General features: G+C 49.8%; 1 protein-coding gene across 1 annotated transcript; it reads right to left on the reverse strand.

Moving 5' to 3' along the window:
* Window positions 1-957: 957 nt before the first annotated feature.
* Window positions 958-14482, reverse strand: SF3A1 (splicing factor 3a subunit 1). The gene is made up of 16 exons (XM_053993556.1): window positions 14332-14482; window positions 12114-12226; window positions 10809-11013; window positions 9346-9603; window positions 8795-8869; window positions 8094-8244; window positions 7461-7654; window positions 6744-6861; window positions 6463-6648; window positions 6026-6147; window positions 5600-5842; window positions 4788-4998; window positions 3907-4061; window positions 2861-2962; window positions 2641-2712; window positions 958-1612 (listed from the first exon to the last, which is right to left on the reverse strand). Exons 1-16 carry the CDS (start codon window positions 14395-14397, stop codon window positions 1511-1513), a joined length of 2373 nt encoding a protein of 790 aa, XP_053849531.1. The 5' UTR covers window positions 14398-14482; the 3' UTR covers window positions 958-1510.
* Window positions 14483-14626: the final 144 nt, after the last annotated feature.

Below are 14626 nucleotides of genomic sequence, written 5' to 3' on the forward strand. Positions count from 1 at the left end.
CCTTCAGCACAGCAGGGCCCGGCCCCGGATACAAACACAACTTCTCCATTTCAGAGCTCGCTTGGCAGTTTTTTTCTATCCGCTCTGGAAAACCCCACTCACTGCCTGTTTTCTCCAGGATTGTACCTATTGTCTGGTTTTGAAGAGAGAAGGGAAGTGATTATCCTGCCTTCCTGCAGGGCAGGAGCACCCTGCACCCATCATCCAGCCACACGCTCCGGATTCCTGCAGCAGGGAGGGGAGCAGGCTGTGACAGGGACACGTGGGGACCTGTCAGAGGCAACAGCTGGACACTGTGGCCACGGAACACGGGCCACCTGGGCTGGGCCAGTGCCAGCCACCTTCCCCACAGCCACAGGGCTTCCTCCTGATCCCAGGGGAGCACACCAGAGGCGGGAGGATGCTGGCTCTTCCCTCCTGCTTCATCCCTCTCTCCCCTCCTAAGCATGGAATAAGGTAAACAGGATGTTCCTGCACAGCCTGATCGTGACTAAAAATACATGTAATAATAAGTGTATGGCTTTGGGTTACCCAAAAATATAGAGGTACCCAAATTCCAGACACCTGCCTCTTCCTGGTCACCTAATTCCATGGATTAATTTTGCTGTGTTGTGTTTCTATCAAACTCTAACTGAAGGCCCAGGAGTCATCTGTTTTCCAGACCCAGATGCTCTCCAGGACCGAGAGATTCCAACTGCAGGATATAATTGTTAAGTCACATTTTCCAATAAAATTCTTGCTAAGTTCAGAGTATTTTTTCCCCCCTCACACACAGACATAAGCATTCCTTCAGGAATGACTGAGGAGCACCAGGGAAAATTCAACAAGCCCCTTTTCTTGTAGCTTTTCCCAGAAAATAAGAGGATTTCCTATTGTAAACTGCTTAATTACAAATCCTGATGTATTTCCCCATCCGGGTGCTCCGAAACCAGGCACATCTCCATTAAAAACCCCAAATCCAAGGAAGCAGAGCTGCACGTTTATTAAAACAAATCACAGGCTGTCCAGAGCAGACCCAGACCTCCTTTATCACAGCAACAGCAACACAAGCTCATGCCAAGGAAGGAAAAACCTCCAAGTCAGGGTCCATACAAGATCCAAGACAGGGAAAGAACAAGGGGGTTAATAAGTGTGTGGAGAAGAAGTTTTCAATTAGCAGGAGGTTAAATGAAGCAGTGAGTGCTGAGGGCAGACAGATGATGCTCCTGGCCACCATAAATCCCTCAAAGATGGATCTAAACTAAGCTGGGCATGACCTTGATGATGTCTTTTCCTGAGGGGATTCAAGGGAGAGCCTGCACTCAAGCAAAGCATTGAACACTACAGACTACTCACTACACTGACACATTTTGGGGCTCCATCAGCTTCTCATCAGTGGGGATCAGAGCCTCTCTGTTCAAACTCCTGCTGGGGGGCAGTGGATGCAGCCCCAAAAAGGCCAGAATGGAAATAGGATTGAGAGGGTTTGGGTTACAACACGGACACGTTACGTCTCAGGGCTCCACGCCTCCTATTTCTTCCTGCCTCCTCTCTCTTTGAGTGCCAGGTGAATCAGAGAGCCACTTGTCATGTTGTAATAAGCCAGGGAGTTGGAATCCTTGATGAAGATGCCCTGAGGGGAGGAGAAATGGATAAAAAACCACGAAAGAGCAGTCAGAGCACAAACCTCAGTGTTGCCTTCCCAAAGAATCCCACCCCTCCTGGCTGTACACTCGGAGCAGGGGGATGACAGAACACTGCAGGCTTTGAAGACCCCAGAGAGATTCCAGCATCCAAGATGGACACTGGAAGTTGGTACAGAATCCTAGAATGGTTTGGGACCCCCCATCCACCCCCCTTGCTATGGGCAGGGACACTTTCCACTAGACCAGCCAATATAGACAATGTGGCTCCTAGAACACACAGATAAAGAGTCACCACAAGGGGAGTTATTCAGGCTCCACTCTCCCCCCACCTTTTCTTTTTTTCCCCTTAAAAATAATCAGCTCAGCTCCCTTTCTTGTTAAGGGTTAACAGAGTATCTGCCCACAGATGAACTCTGAGGAGATAAGTGCACAAAGTTCACTGCTTAGGCAGCAGGTTGTGCCTGCCTGGGCACATGCATGACTGGAAATAAGTCATTAAAAAGGAATGGGGCTTTTCTCACAACTCTGGCTTCCAGAGGAAGAGAGAGAAGAGAGAGTGAGCTCTTCCCTTTCCTGTTCTGGAGAAAGCCTTCCCTGAGCTGCCAGGGTTCCAAAGCACGCTCGCCCACCTCCCGGAGCACACAGCAGAGCTGTGGGAGCAGGCTGCGGCAGCTAAATGTCAAAAAAAAAAAAAAAAAAAAAAAAAAAAAGACCAAAACTCTAATAAAACAAGAGCCTGATTTCAGAGAAAGCCACATCAAGCCACATCAAGTTTGGAGGACTCATCTGCAGCAGCAACAATGTGAAAATCCATTGATTTAATCACCTACTAAAAGCCTGTCCTGCTGTAACAGAGGGCAGATCTGTCACAGCTGTGCAGGCAGGAGAAACATTCCCTTTGCTCTTCCAGTATCTCATCGTGCATTAAATTATACATTATGATTTTTCTTTGTAAAAAAGTCATGTGAGAGAATGCACTGAAGAAACAACCAGCACTTGAAGGCCTTATACCCACCTCATACTGCAGCTTCTGCTTCCCAGCTGGCATCCCTGTGGCCTCGTGGATCTTAACCTTTATAACAGACACCTGGGGAGGATCAAAGGGCTCCTTCAGTGCTTTTGTCCCAGTCCTGCTCCCCAGCCCCGTGGAGCTGCAGTGTGGGGAGCAGGCTGAGCTTCCAGCTGCTGCTCTCACAGGCAGCACACGGAGCAGGGCAGGAGGATGAGCTACATGCCTGGTCTGAGAGGGGCAGGGTGAACACCAGCACTTGGCCGTTCAGCTTCCATTCCGTCTTGTCCTGCATGTTGGGAACCTGGACTTTGACCGTGACCGGGCCCTATGGGAAAACACAGATAAAGTCTCTCAGGGCTGTGATAACACAGCACCAGACTAAGTATTCATTTCCATATCTTGGTTCCTCAGTAAACACACTGAAATGTGTTTACAAGTTACTCCACTGCTCCCACAATAAAACATTCCGTTGGATTTCTCTTTCTTTTGGGTGCCATCTATCAAGCACCACACGCGCTGACGGTGTCACAGGGTGAGGGTGTGAAGCCCTGAACAGGAGACAGCTTCTCTGTGCACATGAAACCACAGAATCACAGATTCGTTTGGGTTGGAAAGGACCTTAAAGTCCATCCAGTCCCACTCCCTGCCATGGGGAGAGGACACCTTCCACACTATTCCAGGCTGCTCCAAGCCCCATCCAAGCAAGGACACTTCCAAGGACGGGGCAGCCACAGCTTCTCTGGGCACCCTGTGCCAGGGCCTCTCCACCCTCAAAGGCAACAATTCCTTCCCAGTATCCCATCTAAACTTCCTCTTTTACTTTAAATATTCCCAGAAAAACCATACAGACCTTCCTAAGGATTTAAAACTCCTCCTGTGACACTAGCACGCCTCAGGAAGGAACGGAGGCTCACATTTAGCTCACCTTGTTATGGAATACACCACAATATCATGCTGGCATTGATACTCTAATCTCTTTGCATCTCCAGCTTAGCCCTCCTTTCTTTAAAAGCTCATTAGCAACTTTAGCTCTTCTCTGCATTATAACCTACCTCTCACTGCCCTTAATTACAGAAGAGCATTATCCACCCTGTGTAGCTCTTCCCAGTAAGAGACAAAGGAGTTTGGTTTGCTCAGGAATGACAAAAGGAGATAGCTCAGGAAGTCCCTTTCTTGCCAGGTATTTTTGCCCCTCTGCGCAGGGAATTGCCTTTACAGCCCCTTTGGACCTAGAGTGGAGCAGCCCAGGACTCTGACCCACACGTGTACCTTGTTCCTGCGCAGAAATTCCTCCTCTGGAATCAGGCTGTCCTCACTCTTCAGTTTCTTGGAGACTGGCTCATCCTCCATGGGTGGTGGGGGGTGGACAGGAGGCATCGGTGCTGGGGACGGGACCGGAGCCACGGGAGGAGCAGGGACAAAGGCTGAAATGGATGGGGGACACACAGCACAACCCACAGTCAACCCGAGTGCACAGCAAACACCCCCTCAAAACAAAAACACTTTGAGCAGAGCAGCACAGGCTGAAAATAAACACCACAATACATGGAGGAAGTTACAACCAACAGCAACATGCAAACTTCAAACATTCAGAGAGCTCTTATATTGGGAAGCATTCCAGGAAGAGATAACAAGACATGAGAGCTTCCTGCAGATCTTGCAAAAAAAGAACACGCTCTCAGTTTGGCAGGCAGCAGTGCCAGCTCCTCCAGTTAGGGAAGAAAAGAAGATGAAAAAAAGGAAGAATTGCTTCTTACAGCATGCTTTTTAACTTCAAAGCACCTAATGAGGAAAAGGGCCAGCAAACAGCTTTTCCTCCAGCAGTAGCAGCTTCTGTAAGGAGCTGTAACACCCAGTGAGGTGCTGGCAGCTTCTCTTTACCCTGCATTCTTAATTTTCACCCAGGCAGGCTCCTGGGGCCACAGGATTCTCTGCATTTCATGGTGCAGGAAGAGCCTTGAGCCCAAAAGCAGGACTAGATAAGCCATACCAAACATCCCCAAACTCTTAACAACATAACTTAGTGCCTGCAGACCCGGTTACACACCGGTACCAGGGCACAGGAGGAAAAAGACTCCAAGCCGAAGCCCGCTCTAAAGGAATTATCTCACAATTCCCCAGGAAAAGCTGAAGGCACTGAAGGCACTGACCTGTGGGGACGATCATGGGGGGTGGGCGGGGGCTCATGATGGGGGGAGCAGAGGGGGGCATGGGCACCACGTTGATGCGTGGGGTGTGGATGATGGGAGGCATGGGGGTGGCTATGACGGATCCCGGGGGCAGCCGGACCACGGACGTCATGGGGGGACGAGGCATGACCGGCACTGCAGACACCACGGCGGCGCGGACGGGAGGAGGCATCTGGGGAGAGACGGTGAAGCTCCTTAGCAGGAATGCCCAGGGCTGGCCACAGCCCCGATTAAAATAACAGGGAAACACACAACCACGGGTTCTGCTGTCCAAAGACTTGCAGGGAGCCTTAGTGGCCCCACCAGATGGGCAACCCAAGCTGCTCTGAACAGGCACAGAAGCCTCATTAACAGATTAAAGGGGTCCTCTTTCACCCCCTGCTTTGGGATCAGACCTCCAGCCACTTAGTTCCTTTGCTAAATTGCTGTTTGGGACTCGCAGCAGATCCCTTCTTACCTTGGGCTGCTTTTGTCCAACATCACTCTACACCTACAAAGGCCATCCCTTTCTTAGCCATATTCGCTGTCTCCAAAATCCCACTGCCCAGCTGATCCCAGTCTTTTTGATACCTCTAAGGTAAAAACTCCACCTAAGTATTATATTCCATTTTTAACAGCAAGTTCAGTAAGGTTCTTCTAATATTTCCAAACTACTCTTAAACCACAAATTTCCCACAAAACCTTCTTCCATGCCAGCACCCTTGCCCACCATCAGGATCCCTCCTAATTAACTACAGCCCCAGTAATTGGCTTCTGAGAGCCCAAACACTCACAGTGGGTGGACGAGGTACAGATGTGATGGGCTGGGCGCTGGCAGGGGGGTTGGAGGCTGAGGAGGGAGGGGGTGGCTGGGGTATCTCATTGGGTTTGCTGGGCCCGATCTTCTCCTTGCTGTCATCCTCTGGCACCAGTCCCTTGGCCTTATGGATGGCTTCAATTTGCTCTTGCAGAGTGATATTGGCCTGAGCAGCCTGCTGTGTGCGGGCCATGCTGCCTGAGTGGCCATCCCAGGTCACCTGAAAGAGTAAAATAAACCAGATTAACCCAACCTGCCCAGACTGCAAAGAAATCCAGAGAACAACTTAATAGAAAAAAAAAAATTCAAGACTCTTCTGTCTCTGAGCATTCACAATGCTACAGGGACCTATTATAAAAAAAACTCCAACCAATCAAACACAAATTGCCAATTTCTACTCTACCTTTTCCTCTGGTTTCTGGATCTCTTCTTCACCAATCTTTTTACCAATGGCAGTCTCTTCTACACCAAAGATATCAGTACGACGCTCTGCCAGCTGCTTCAGGCTGCTCTCAATATCCAAACCTGAGGGAAAAGAGCAATTCTTATCTCAAGGAATATAACCAAGCCTCTTACTGATTTTTCTATTATTTGATACCTAGTGGGAAAATGAGGCTCTTTTTACACAGAATATTCTGAGTTGGAAGGGACTACAAGGACCTTTAAAGTCCAACTCTTGTCCCCTTTCTTTTTTTTTTTTCCTTTGGAAAGATACTGGCCAGCAACAGCTGACAAACATTCCCATCTCATTATCACAGAAAGGGCATCACACAGCTACATTTCAGGTGGTCCTGCTCAGTGGGGTCAGCAAGGGGCTGTGCAATCAATGCTCAAGCTGACCTGGGGCATAGACCTCGTCATCACTCTGCTTCTCCCGGATGGATCGATCCCGCTGCTCCAGCCACCGGGGATCCAGGAGCCCAATCCTCATGTGCTCCTGCATTTTACTGGCAGGAATCTTTTCACCAGTGATGGGAGACACCAGGTACTCATCCGGAGCCGGGGCGGGTGGTAATGGTTTTGAGGCTAGGAGAACAAAACCATAGTGTTGGTTCAGTCTAGAAATAAATGGTTTGGGATTCTTTAGGAAGAAATAAAGGTGGGTTTCCAGTTTGATTTACCTTTGGGATCATAATCTTTCCGCACAATGACCTGATCTGGTGTGGGAGGGAGTGGGGGTGGCATCGGGGTTTCTGGAGGAGGAGGAACCTTCTGACCTTCATCCTCATCATCTGACCCCTTATTGAAAAGGAAACAAAAATCACAACGAAGTTCCAGTGGTCAAATTCCTTTGAGAGAGACACAAAACCCTACACAGTGCTGGAAGAACGGATTACGCAGCTTCAAAGAAACGGAGCAGTTTTGGACACCTATGGCATAGTGGTTCCTCTGGACCATGATTCAGAAATTCAGCAGCCCCAGAAGAGGAAGCAAATTTTCCTCAGCTTCCACATTACAGCAGCTTTGCACACAGGGGCTTGCAGTTAACCACATTCTTGTTCCCTGTTACCAGAAAAACAGCTTACAGTGGGCAGAGGCTAAGATGAGTCATCTTTCAGTGCTCCAGACTCTGGGCATAAAATAGCCTGAAAGACTTAAACCAACAGAAATATAAAATCCACACCACTGGGTGGCAAAATTACTGGATTTCTCTCTTGGAACTTGTATTGTCATAGAAAACATTTTAAAAAACAACCATATTCCAGCAGTAACAGGTTGGAGATTTCATCAGAGAGAAATTTCATTTCCTCAAGAAACTGAAGAACTATTTACAGTGAAAGTGGGGACCATCATAAACCACATGAACTTTAGAGGACAAAATCCTATTGTCCAGTTACCTCATCCATATCCTGCACTTGTGTGTCCTGATCCAGCTGGGCTGGAGGCTCATCTGTTTTTTCTTGCTTTTCATCTTCCTCATCTGATTCCACCTCCATCTCCACCTCCTCACTTTCCCCAAACTTCTCATAACGCTCCTGGATCAGGATTCGAGCTCCCAGCTCTTCTGGAGTGGTGGGAGGAGGGAAATTCCCTACAATGCAGAAAACAGAGCTTCTGTTTTTCTATCCCATTTCATTACTCAACACACACTGAAAGAAATACCAATTCTTCAACAAAAAGCAGTGGCAACAAAATCCTTGGCAGCCAGAGGATAAGGAAGGGAATAGATGGAGTCTGTACAAACACCAGCATGACACATGAAGATAAATGGAAGCACTACTAGAAAGTGGGACAAGCTCTGCTGTCCTGGTGGAAGTAGAGAAGTGGACACTACTGCAGTCCTGGACTTCTTTCAAGGAGAACATCAATAATTCCAGAACAAACCAAAATTTCAGTGTAAGGTATTTCCCTTCAACTCTGAAGGATAAAAGGATGTAAACCCCAGTGTCTGCCTAAAAATGGCACTTCAGGACACATTTCCTGCACAAAGGGGGCAGTTTCATGGAGGTGACAACATTTAACATCAGTACCTTGCTCGTTGGGCTGGAAGTCAACTGTTTCCACAACCACAAAGTCGTGCCAGTCAATCTGGGCATAAGCAACACGCTCCTTTTCCTTCTCCTCCTCTTCTTTCTTTCTCTCTCGCTCCTGGAACTTGGCCCACTCCACTCTGTAGTAGACCTGCAGGAGCAGACAGAGCACAGTGTCAGACAAGGAACAGCACAGCCATCTCACTGCTGGTTTGCAAATGAAAGGATGAACAGCCGGAGCAGAGTCAGGCTGGAGATCAGGGAAAGGTTCTTCCCCCAGAGGGTGCTGGCACTGCCCAGGCTCCCCAGGGAATGGGCACGGCCCCGAGGCTGCCAGAGCTCCAGGAGCCTTTGGACAGCACTGCCAGGGGGGCCCAGGGTGGGGCTGTTGGGGGTCTGGGCAGGGACAGGAGCGGGACTGGATGGTGCGATCCTTCCCACTGAGGATATTCCAGGATTCCACTTTGTAAGCACCTGGAAATGGGGCTGTGCGGTATCTCTGTGCTGCCACAAACTATCCCCAATATGAACACCAGCTGCAGCTTAAAGCAACTTTGAGCACCCTGTACTCGAGTGACAGCAAGTGACACATCTGTTTTATTCTCTCTTTGCTGCCAACAAGCCAAAAACATGCAAAGAGAAAAAAATTCAAAAGATAACCAAAATGCTTCAGCATTTTTGCAAATTTTTTTCTGGAATACCTGATCCAGGACTTCCTTGGGATTTTCGGCCTCCTTCTTGAGCTTGAGGAGTAAGCCCTTTGGTGGGATCAAGATCTGAAACACATTTTACATGACAGTTGGTGACAGTTCTTTGTGCCAAAGCCTCCTTCAGAGCAATTATTCTCTTTCCACACTGCTAAAAATACCAGCAGACCCCCCCCAGGGCTATATCCTATTTATTCTACTGCAGCCCTCTCACTACTTACTGCTCATCCCTGCACTTCAAAATATTCACTTGTGGCCTTCCAATTATCCTCCAGATTAAAAAAAAAATCAAAAAAAAAAAAGAGGGAAAAAAAAAAAAACCAAAACAAACCAAAAAAAAAACAAACCACCCAACACTTTAGTGAGATTACAATAGTGTGTGTTACATTTAGGTGACAGCCCACTGAGTCCAGTACAATATCCACTCTGAAGAGTAGCATTTAAAGGATGGATTCCTGGATATTTCCATCCTGGCTGGTTTGGAGGGCTTCATCAGCCCTCCAAACTCATTCCTGCTGTGGAAGGAATCACCCTGCCTGGAGTACCTTTGTGTATTGCTCCACCAGCTTGGTGAAGTAGTTGAACAGGCTGTGCTGGGGGCGAAGGAAATCAAACTGGTAATTCCTCTGCTCCTTCTGCATGAGCTGGGTGAGGAACTGCCTCCCGTTGCGGGCCACGAACTGCGCCGTGAGCTTCACCACGTCCAGGTCGAAGGCCGAGATGGACGGAGGGTCCGCGATGAACTCGAACTCGGGCGGGGGCTCCTTGGGAACCACGGTCTCCTGGATCACCTGGGCCTGCACCTGCAGGGAGAACGGACACGGCCCAGTGACTGCCTGTGATGCCTGGTGAAGGCTGACCTAGAACAGAGACTAGACGGAGCTAAAGGATAAAGTAGGGATTTGTAAAGTGGCCTCAAATAAATCCACCTTGGGCAGCACAACCCAAAATGGCCACAAAATGGACGACAGGTCATGGGGTCTCACATTTTTATAAGTTTTGGTCCATTTGCATATTGGAGCTAATTGTCTGATTACAGCTTTAGTCCATGCAGTCCCATCCTTCTTGTTTCTCTCTCTTCAGTCCACGTTGTTTGTGCTCTTGGGCCTGAGATTTGGATCATTTGTCCTTGGTTCCCAGCAAGAGAAGGAATTGTTTTGTCTCCCTGCTCTGTGAAGAGAGCTCACCATCCCCTAATATGAAGCCTAGACTTACACACTAAAGCAGAATAGAATCTGAAAAACACAAAAGCTAAAACCTGGAGCATCACCTGCAAGGAACGGTCAGCAAACACTCAGGAGAATCTTTTTTCTCCTCCAGCTGATGAGGGAAAGCAATGCCAGTTGCCATCCTGGCAGGTGCAAAGATGAGAAATCATCAGGTATAATTTAATACTATTAAAAAAGTTGTTCCAACATCAAACAAATCTGGAATGCATTAGGACTTTGCTATACTCCTCCCAGGGCCACCAGTGTGGCTGCTGGCCACACCAAGCATGGAAAAGCTTCACTCCATGCCCTTTTCCCACCCAGAATGTTTAAAGGCACAGCTGAACAAAGTGAGCAGCATTTTGTACCCCATGTTTAAAGGGGAGGTCGATCCTTGTGGCAGGAAAAGTTTCTACAGAACAGTGCATGCAACAAGGCCAAACAGAACTCCAAGGGATTCCCAAGGCTTGCCTCTGCCATATCCAGTCCAAGTGATCCCTAGTGTAAGTACTTTGTCAGTCAATACAATAATTAAGCTAAACTTAATTAACAAGGACCAATTAAACTGTATATTGGCAGTTTCAAACAGCTTTGAGTTACCAGCACCTGGGAGATGCACATCTGCATCAAAACAAAGCCCCAGACACTCAACTCCAAGCCTGTCACTGCTGGCATTTTGACAAATGTACAACCAACTGCTCCTTCTTGACTTACAAGCTTCCTTCCTTCTCAACCCCAGGCTGTGACAACACCCCAAAGTGGCCAAAATCTTGCCCAAAGTGATGAAAAGGAGCACTCACCTTCTGTGGGAGCTGCTGCTGGGCACTCTGCTGCTGCTGCATGACCTTGGGGATGGCAGCCGAGGGCTCCTGGGCTTTGCCCTCCTTGAACTCGCTGACCTTGTGCCGGTAGTAGGCATGGTAAGGGTCGTTGGGGTTCAGGAAGTTGAACTTGGGGTTATTTATTTCATTCTGACGAATTCGGGCTTCAAATTCTGGACCATTTCTGGGAGGCAAGAAGAAAAACTGTTTAGGTCATCAACTCAAGGGTGAATGTCTCTTTCAGACTAGGACGTGTTGAGGCATCAGCCCCTTGGAAGATCATTTTCTCTCTCACACGACAGGAGTTTCTCCCTCAGTAGCTCACACCCAGCTGGACACACACAAGTTAAATGGAACTGTCCCCCTAATTCTGTCTTTAATGTGCATATTAAAAATTCACACTCACAAGTGTTCCACAGCCACATCTGTCTGCACTCAGAGGTCATTTCCACCACTGGCTGAAGTTCACAGTTACAAAGCATGAGGTTTACAAATACTTACTACATCAGTTTTATCTGCTCTATTAACAAATTCTCAAGACTAATATCAGTTCCAGAATGATAATATGAGGAAAAAAAGCAGGTAAACATCAGCCTGTGCAGGGGCTGACCAGCCCAGAGTGCTGCATTTAGGACCCCCAGTCCAGGTAAAATCTCCTCCTCCCACCTAAAGCACGAGCCAGTGATTTCAGGCAGTTTGAGAAAATTCCCAGCTGCCACAGGGTGTTCCTCTTCATATTCTCTGGATAACTCCCAGTCTCATTTCAACATTCCACCTCCTCCAAAAGAGGAGGTCTCTGCAATCCCAAAGGATAAACACAGTCCCTTATGCTCAGAAGCAGCCAACACTCCTTGGCAGCACTTTAGAGATGAGTTACACAATAAGGGTTTGACTGGAGCAGCATTTAGTAATTCTCTGGAACCAAAACCCACCACATTTTAGCACCAAAACACAGCCATGACTCCGGTACCAAGGCTCCCTTTGCACCTGGAATTTGGTTTCCCCTTCAGATCATTCAGAACAGGCCCTGTTACCCAGTTTATTGCAGCACCCACTGCACATTTGAACAAGGACTTTATTTATTTACTACCAGTTTCTCTAGCAAAGGGTGTCTTACACCCTCTTCTGAAGAGACTTCCTTTTCAGTCTCACTGGTACAGCCTCAATCCTTAAAATCCTTCATGCAAAACCACAAAACTGGGACCTGCTTCAGCTTCTAGAGCTGCACTGAACAGCAAGAGCATGAAAATCCCAGGAAAAGGAGACCCCACCAGTGCCACTTACCTGGCTACAAAGCTGGCAGTCTTGTCCACAATATTCCTGACCTCTGGAGGAGGGTAAATAATTCCCACCACAGGCTTGGCAGGTGCTGCTTCCTCTTTAGGCTCCTCTTCTGGCTGTAATAGTTTCATTGCAAAAGGTGAAGGGGAGTCAGGATTAGGCAGTCCAAAGACCATCCCCGTGGCACACAGGAACCTTTATCCATCCTCCTCCTCAGCCCCTCAGTCACTGAACTGGTTGAACAATCTGGATCATCCATCCCACCAATTCCTGGGATTCTCAGGGGCACTTGCTGCAGGGGCAGGGACAGCAGGACAACAAGGAAGGTACCCCCATGGGAACCAAAACAATTTTCAGTGTACCAGCCTTGACCCCAAGTATGTTTTTAAATGCTGAGCCAAGAGGCTCCAGTAACATTTCCAGGAATAATTCATCATTCCTCACCAGCTGTGGAAGTTCTGTATCTTCCTAGGGGCTTGTGGGACCTGAATTATTAACTCCATACTAAATAAAATACAGCTTTTAATGCCATTGTAGTTGCAACAGAAGCTGTCTTGAAAACACAGAGTGTTTTTCTCACTCATGTTGCAGGGGGATCCAAACTAAAATTCCAGAACTCTCCCTGTGGATGGCTCTGTATTCCAATAAAACCAGAAGCTGCTTTTGCAGGATACTAAAGGTGCTGCTTCTCTTTCCTCACCAAGCAGCTTCCAAGAAAAGGTGTTATAAACCAGGACAGATCTGCTGGAAATGTTTATAATCCTAACAGGGACAGTCAGGGATAACTTAAAATCCAGGCAGAGCTCCCAGCTCTGCCAAATCCATGGAGAATCCAAGCCAGAAAATGTTCTCAAGTCAAAGTGGTCCCTGGCAGTGTCCAAGGCCAGGCTGGACGGGGCTTGGAGCAGCCTGGGACAGTGGGAGGTGTCCCTGCCCTGGCAGGGGTGGGATGAGATGGGCTTTAAGATCCCTCCCAATGCAAACCATTCCATAAAACACAACCTTAACAAAGCAGGTTAAGAGAAAGGCACCATGAATATTTCCAGTTTTCATTCCCACTCCCTCAGAACATCATCTTGAGGAGCTGAAGGATGGGGCAACACTACAACTGAGATATTTAACAGTCATGCTGAGCTGCCTTGGTAACATCTGTTACCAAAAAGCCACTGGGTTTCTCGGGGGGAATCACAATTTTCCAAGGTTCCCAGTGAGATCAGCTCCAAGAGTGCTGATGTTGCTGTGAGAGAGTCAGGACAGCAGCTCCAGCTCTGTGGGAGCTGCATTCCCATCTCAGGAATGCATGAGGAATGAACATTCCCATCTCAGGAAGGCTGCAAGAACACGAATATGGCCAAGAGAGAAAGGACCTGGGAGGGTACAGGGCCACACAGCACTGCCACGCTCCTTCAGACTTTTAATCCTTCCACACATGATCGTTGGAGCCAGGGCAGCTCCCACAGCTTCTGGCAACCCCCCAAACTCACTGGAACCACAACCCTGGGGCACTGCAGGGAAGGGCTCAGCTCCTGCCCAGCCCCAGCAGGATCCTGCTGTCTCCAAGGAATCCTGGAATGGTTTGGGTGGGAAGGCAACCTTAAAGCTCATCTGATTCCACCCCAGGCCATGGGCAGGGACACCTTCCATTATCCCAGGCTCCTGGCCTTGGGCACTGCCAGGGATCCAGGGGCAGCCACAGCTGCTCTGGGCACCCTGTGCCAGGGCCTGCCCACCCTGCCAGGGAACAATTCCTGCCCAATATCCCATCTATCGTTCCCTCTGGCACTGGGAAGCCATTCCCTGTGTCCTGTCCCTCCATCCCTTGTCCCCAGTCCCTCTCCAGCTCTCCTGGAGCCCCTTTAGGCCCTGCAAGGGGCTCTGAGCTCTCCCTGGAGCCTTCTCCTCTCCAGGTGAGCACCCCCAGCTCTCCCAGCCTGGCTCCAGAGCAGAGGGGCTCCAGCCCTTGGAGCAGCTCTCTGAGCTCCTCTGGACTGGCTCCAGCAGCTCCAGGTCCCTCCTGTGCCGGGCCCAGGGCTGGGGCAGCTCTGCAGGTGGGATCGCACCCGAGCGGGGCACAGGGGTCAATACCGCGCACCGGACGCAACCGCAGCTCCCCCAAGCCAGCCCAGCCCGGTCCGTGAGGGCCACCCTCCCAAAGCCCCGCGGTTCGCGCCATTCCCCGCTCCCCTCCCCTCCCTCACCGCCCCCCCTCCCCGGCCCGCACCGGTTTGCTCTCAGCGGGGGGCGCGGGCTGCGCCGGCGGCACAGCCTGCACGGGTCCGGCGGGCATGGCGCTGCCGGGGCCGGGAGCTCCGCGCCGGGCGGGGCCGATCGAGGGGCGGGCGCGGCTCGGTCCGGAGCGGACGCGGCGCCGGCACCGACTGGGGCGAAATGGCGGCGGCGGGCGCTGTGCCGCGCGTGCGCGCCGGAAGTGACGCGCGCCGGTGGGGGCGCAGGCGCAGATTGCCGGGAATGGGGTGGGCATCGGGCGCGCGCGCCCGCTGCGGGATGTACCATTA

Source organism: Vidua macroura, chromosome 18 (assembly GCF_024509145.1).
Source record: "Vidua macroura isolate BioBank_ID:100142 chromosome 18, ASM2450914v1, whole genome shotgun sequence".
Classification (NCBI taxonomy): domain Eukaryota; kingdom Metazoa; phylum Chordata; class Aves; order Passeriformes; family Viduidae; genus Vidua; species Vidua macroura.

Excerpts from the sequence above, each read along its gene's own strand:
- SF3A1 (XM_053993556.1), bottom strand. The coding sequence starts at position 14,397 with ATGCCCGCCGGACCCGTGCAGGCTGTGCCGCCGGCGCAGCCCGCGCCC. Across the intron at positions 6,862-7,460 it reads AAGTGCAGGATATGGATGAG|GGGTCAGATGATGAGGATGA; the intron begins GTAACTGGACAA and ends CTTTTCAATAAG. Across the intron at positions 6,148-6,462 it reads TGACGAGGTCTATGCCCCAG|GTTTGGATATTGAGAGCAGC; the intron begins GTCAGCTTGAGC and ends CTTTTCCCTCAG.